The 6,278-nt window shown below is 39.6% G+C and overlaps 1 protein-coding gene across 1 annotated transcript; it reads right to left on the reverse strand.

Moving 5' to 3' along the window:
• Nucleotides 1–1,004: 1,004 nt before the first annotated feature.
• Nucleotides 1,005–4,373, reverse strand: edn2 (endothelin 2). Its single transcript, XM_031854132.1, has 5 exons — nucleotides 4,203–4,373; nucleotides 3,492–3,645; nucleotides 3,205–3,321; nucleotides 2,552–2,635; nucleotides 1,005–2,441 (listed from the first exon to the last, which is right to left on the reverse strand). Exons 1-5 carry the CDS (start codon nucleotides 4,270–4,272, stop codon nucleotides 2,342–2,344), a joined length of 525 nt encoding a protein of 174 aa, XP_031709992.1. The 5' UTR covers nucleotides 4,273–4,373; the 3' UTR covers nucleotides 1,005–2,341.
• Between the last annotated feature and the right edge of the window lie 1,905 nt (nucleotides 4,374–6,278).

The following is a 6,278-nucleotide window of genomic DNA, read 5'->3' on the forward strand; positions in this document are numbered from 1 at the left end:
TCGCTTGATCTGGTCCACTTTTAGTCGAAGTAAATTGACGGTGCGGAATTGCTTGATTACATTGTAGCCCATTTGGCGGCTGCCGTCAGCATCTTTTTCCCTAAAATAGGTTTAAGGTTGAAATATACAGCAGTTACCCTCTTTAATGAGCTGTGAAAGTAGGATACATCACACTGCATTTTAATCTGATGTTCACTTTCTGATTGATCAGGGACAATCCCTGCACTCATGGATTTAATATGGATTAAATACCATCAAACCACAAACGCACCAAGTCGGAGACTGTAGCTTTCAAGAGGTCTTGGTGCGGTTGTGCAGTCTGCCACAGAGTGTGTTTCAATTGAACCAAACACATTAGATGTGAATCTTTATAGTGTGGGGGCTTTTAGGTGTCCATCAGGACTTCTGTTCATGATTAATAACTTAATAACTTGATTAAAACCTCAACCAACATTAAATAAAGGTAGACATCTATTAACCAGCTCTTGAGAACATTTTGTATACATCACTAGGTTATAGGATTTACTGGCCTTGCTGAAATAATTTGGATAATTAAAAGCCTTCAATGATCTAAAAAGCTAATTTTCTTCATTTTCAATTTCTTACTGGATGACAGATGAGGAAAAGTTTTGGATATAATTTCTACACTGAAATCTTCTGCTGCAGGTGAAGACACTATTGGACCTTTTTTTTAAATCCAATCTGTTTCCTTTTGGACTAATGTTCAATGGTGTTACACCCAGAGAAGTCCAGCAAGAATGAAGTTCTTCACAATTAGGGTCGATGTTCATTGAATAGATAAATTGATATCATATTTAGTGTACAGTGTCAGCATCTATGTTCCTAGAAGAAGTTCAGTATGAACCCAAATAATTCAAAGTATTTGCTGGAACATGCCATTTGTAGCTGAAGATGGAGTGAGTGACACAGCAATTCATTCTCAAAGTCAAATAATAAAATCAACATTCTGCTACACAATTTCTTTTGTGTTTTTTTTTATTTTTGTCATATAAAATTCAGTACATCATTCATACAAATATAAATACATCTCTGAATAAGTTAGAGAATAAATAAATTCTATTTACAATTCAGCATTTAACAGTAAATGTCTAAGGTGGTAAACTGTCCATCATATACATACAGCATTGAGACATTCCAGGATGGATATTTTCAGGTACAAAGAAGGTTTATGTTTCCATGTGTCTGTGAGTTGACTACAATCAAAAAAACGGCGGATGGAGTGAATGGATTTATGGCACAGAAAAAGTGCAGGCCACCGACAAATAGCTTTTGATGTGCATAACACAAGTCGAGAGTCATTGTTTCCCAGTGACTAATTACAGAGGAATTAAGTGAACATTTGTCTGGGGAGAAAAACAACTGTTGCATTTTTTGGCAAGCTGCAAGCCATTGAAACCTTCTGGCTTATCTTAAATCAAAACATTAAACTGGAGCTATATGCAATAAACACTTGGGCCAACACAATAGAGCTAATGTTGTTGTTATGCTAGTAGAAAGTTGACTGAATATGTGTGTGTGTAGGAGCTTACAATAGACCTTGTACACAAAGCTAATTGTTGGTGAGATAAATCCCAAAGAGATGACCTTCATTTCACTGAGGCCATATGTGCCAAGAATGAACAAGCTGCCATTTTCAAGTACTGCCTGATAAGTAAAAAGCAATTTGCTTATTTGCCCTCAACACCAGGTAGAGCAGCAGATTCCAGCTCTGATACAGAGGAATATAACGGATTAATAGCAAGGACACAAGAGTAAACATTGACAAAAAATTCCCAACTAAATACAGAGATGATATGACTTTGGAATGCGTAATGATCCTACAATCCTCAGTGTAGGTGAGTTGTGGATTTAAACCTGCCCAATCAGACGAGTCACAGGCGTGCTCATAAAAACAAAAGAACCCTGGATCAGCAACTGATTAGTCATTGTAAACTTTCTTGATGTGATTCCCCAAAAGGACAGACGGCGGCTTCCAAGTCCTTGGCTTTAATGGATCGTTTCTTGGCATCTGTTGTTATGTTCAAAAAGGTTCAAAGAGAGTTCAAGAAATAACTCTAGACGTCTCCACCCAGCATTGTTCTTGCTGTAGGGCTCCTGTCTCGGTGAGCTGCCAGTCCTCCGAAGCTCTGTTTTGTTGATCGGATGCTTCATACGCTGCCTCTTTCCCTTCCATCCTTCCACCTTCACATTCCCAGAGTTGGTAAGACTCTTGACACGTTTCAAAACCCTGATGCTGGCATTGAAGGTAGCTGGAGAAGTCTCCGGCACATGGAGGTTGAATCCATGGAGATTGAACCGCTTCTGGTGTTGGCTCAGTCCTCTACCTCCTTGTTCTGCTGCTCAGTCTGTTTACTCCACCCGGGTTCTTGTTTGATGACAGAACCTCTTTTGCGATCGCAGTGTTGGACTTGACCACAGATCTGCAAAAAAGAATAAGAGAAAAACAGGTCAGCTTCATATGTCCTATAAAAGCCCATCAACAAAGCACAATATGGATCTAAAATTGATCTTTAAATCCCTCTTCACGTACCTGAAAGATTCCAGCAATTTGTTGCTGTTTGTGCTTGCAGACTCCACCAATGGGCCCATGACATTCGTCCTTGGATTCTTTGAGCTGTGAAGAGATACAACAACAGCATTAAAACAAGGACATGTAACACTCCCAATGCCGAGGGGAATTAAACCCCTACAAACTCAGGATGTTGTCTGGCATTATTAGGTTAATAGAAGCAAAAGAAGTTCAAGGTCCAGTAAGCAATTTCCTTGGAATTCCAAACTAATATATCTCAAGATGCCTTATGGGCAAGAATGCAGGGGGCGCCGTCCAAAACACCACCTAGCATAACATCTAGAGACAGTGACTAATCCATACTGGTGGTTTCATGAACGCAATAACTCAAAGACGAAGCAAAAGCAGTAAGATAAACGTTCTAAAAATAGCAGCATTTCTAATGAACCTTTGTGATTTCTTTCAAGGCCTCAAATCATTCTTTGCGCTATGACTACTACCCCTATACTGTGGTAACATTATCACACACTGAATCCTTTTGCCTCCACTCTGACTCATCTTCTACATCAACATACTTTGATACTATCGAGCATCCAAAGAAGGCTACTGGATGGGACAGTCTTGCTTTGTTGTAGGTTCAGGTAGATTAAAAGAAGTTAGGGAAGGGTGGTTACCTTTCATGGCAGAAACCGGAGCAGGTTTCGTCGGCTGTGTTGAGGCATTCGCATCGCTCAGCTGAACGGCGCCGGCGACGAGACAGGGGACTTCCGAGGCCATAAGGAAGGAGCTTACTGTAAAGGAAAACGAAACATATTAGGACAGTGTTGGAGAAAGCATGTGGGATCTGGAATTAGTTCCAAAATTGTCACTGAGTGCTGATGGGGTTAGGATTAGAAGGGTTTACTCCATATCCCAGTCTAGTAACAAATGAGTGTGTGCCTGAAGTGCTCTGATGCCTCACCTCGGCGTGTTGACCCAGATAATATCCAGGTGGCAGAAGTAGATGCATTCTTTATCATCCCAGCTGTTACAGGAGCAGCGTTTGGTCCTGACTCGGTGTTGGTGTGGAGCCTGAGCTGGCAGCTCTGCCCGCTCTGATAAGGGGAGTCCACAACCTAGAAAAACACAAAGAATCCCGAGATTAAAAAGTGCCAACTAATCCTTTGCAGTATGACACTGCAGCATGCAGTTTGTGGCTATCACATGTAAACACAGAGAAATCCACTCGGCGGGTTAACACCCTCTTGTGCGGCTAAACAAATGAGGTTGTGATTAATGGTGGAACATATTTACTGTATTAAAAATCAATAAACTTAATCCAAGTCAAACATCCCTGCAGGAAGTGGTGGTATCAATAATCCTGTGCCAGCAATGCGATAACGTTTTGATAAAAGGTGGGTTACATATTGAAGGTAAATATTCCCTGGAAAATTGAACACAGCTCTTGTGTTCACAACTACTTTGCGCTGTTTTTACTATTTCTTATAACATTGCTTAGTTTGGAAATACTGAAACCATAAAACCTTTATCTAAACCAGCCTAGAAAGAACTGATAATTAATTGCATGCGGCCCAAAAACGATTTATAACGAAAGAAAATATATACATTACAATCTACAATATTTAAAAGAAAAATAATCTAGAATTCCACAAACCAAATAAAAGTGACTTACTCTCTTGCAGAGCCATGCAGATGAAGAATAAAGTCAGCGTCTTGCACATGAAAGAAGCCATCGTCCTCATCCTGTGTCTGATGTTCTGGTGTGTAAACGCAGCAGCAGTCGGTTGACACACTCCAGGAGGTGTAGATGAGTCTTTACAGTTGACTGTGTTGAGGCTGAGGAGCTGCAACAGGTGCTTTGTGTTCACTTGCTTGCCAGGACATCTACTTATACACCCCCTGCGGGTGATATCATGATGGCCCTCCTACCTCAGAGCAGTATTGTTACACAACAACACACTCCACCTGCCCTCCTCGCATTCCAGCAGTGACCTCAACAAACAGTCCCGTCAGCGCCCCCAAAAGGCCAAGAAGTGCAGTGAAAACATGTTGGATTTACAGGTTCGTGGAGTAAAGAGCCAGAAGTTCAGTATACTTCAGTTGAATTGGAGTATTGAGTGTTTTGCTTTAGTGTTTCGAGTTTTAGCTGTTGTCTTCCATTCCTGACAATAACACTGAGTTAAAGTTAGTAATACATTAATGTGTTAGCATCTATAATGCTGCATCTGATAAAGGTGGAGCTAATTTCAACTACTCAAGAATACTGCTGGTAGTTTAATCAATTACAATACAGAATATCTTAAATTATTAGTTGATTTCATTCAAGTATTGACTGAAAAAATACAACATTGGCTTCCAAAGTGTTGTGAATTAAAAGTATAAACTAACATCAAATTGGAAATAGTAAAAAAAAAAAAAAAGTACCTCAACATTGGACTTACAGTACTTGAGTAAATGTACTTAGTTGCATTGCGCCACTGATTTGTACATAGAGGATAAGATCACCAAACCAAGACAAAAATCCAAGACAACTAACAGCTGAATTTGAGTGCAGCAACAACAATAGTTACGTAAGTAGTATGATGTCAAAGTTGAGTTTAGTGTCAGTGTGAGTTTCAAACTGACAGTAGATATGTGTGAGGGTGAAGAGAGGAAAACAAAAGAATGTGAGACAAAACGTGTGGAAGGAAAGAAAACAAAAAGAGGTAATGTGAAAAAAAGAGGAAGATAAATTAATTGGAAAAAGAGCAGAAGTCTGTTAACAGCAGCATTTAAAACAACAATATTTAGCAGCAAAATCAATTCATTCAGTGAGAATGCATTAGCGACAGAGATCTAATGACATTGCTAACTGACACTTTGGAAGTAGTTTGCAAACACTTATACATAATGACAAAGCTCCTACGACACATATTTCACAACAGTTGTACATCTTTTTTGTGGCACTGTGGTGTGATCAGGTGCTCAAACCGTAAGTCTACTCTCAGACTGCTGAGTAAAATCACACCGCATAGATTTCTCCAACAAAAAAAAACAAAGTTTGAATTTCTCAGACTGACAACACTAAATGAATGAATAACAAGTTGTAAGCAGATATAAGACATTTTTAAGTGTTTATTAATGTATTTGTCAGCAGTTATAGCGTCTCCTCTGAATTAACTTGTGTATAATAAATGATTGATAACATATAGGTGTAATCATACGTCTTGATCGATGAACAAACACACATGAACAAATCCCCACCGTGTAAACATGTAAATGAACTGTTTATACACATGTTCAAATAAATACATTAACGAACATTTAATGCAAAAAGTACAATACAAAAGTCTCTGCTTGCAACTACATGATACTGTAATAGAAACAGCTATGGACAGCTTGTGAATTGATAAATGGTAAACCAAGAAATCTGAAAGCTGCCTCTCTTGACTAATACTATTATTTGTTGAAGCAGCAGGCTGGAGTCTGTCTTGAAGAATAATGAGACAACTGCTATTAAGAAGTCAGGCAGCAGACGACGGTTAAGACAGGAGGTTATGTAAAGCCATGACCTGCTGACCTGCCTTGTGTTTTTCTTTCCTTTTTTTTTTTTTTTTTTCCAGAGGCGTTTTGGCATGCAGGAATCGTATGAGGCTGGAGGCGGCAGAGGAAGAGATGAGCAGCGGCAGTTGAAACAGACAGAGGGCTCGCATGTGCCACGCGAGCTGATATGAGGACGACGAAGTCAAGGAGAGCTGTCAGCACCCCC

The sequence above is a fragment of the Anarrhichthys ocellatus genome, unplaced genomic scaffold (assembly GCF_004355925.1).
Source record: "Anarrhichthys ocellatus isolate YVR2014 unplaced genomic scaffold, GSC_Weel_1.0 scaffold14, whole genome shotgun sequence".
Taxonomy (NCBI): Eukaryota; Metazoa; Chordata; class Actinopteri; order Perciformes; family Anarhichadidae; genus Anarrhichthys; species Anarrhichthys ocellatus.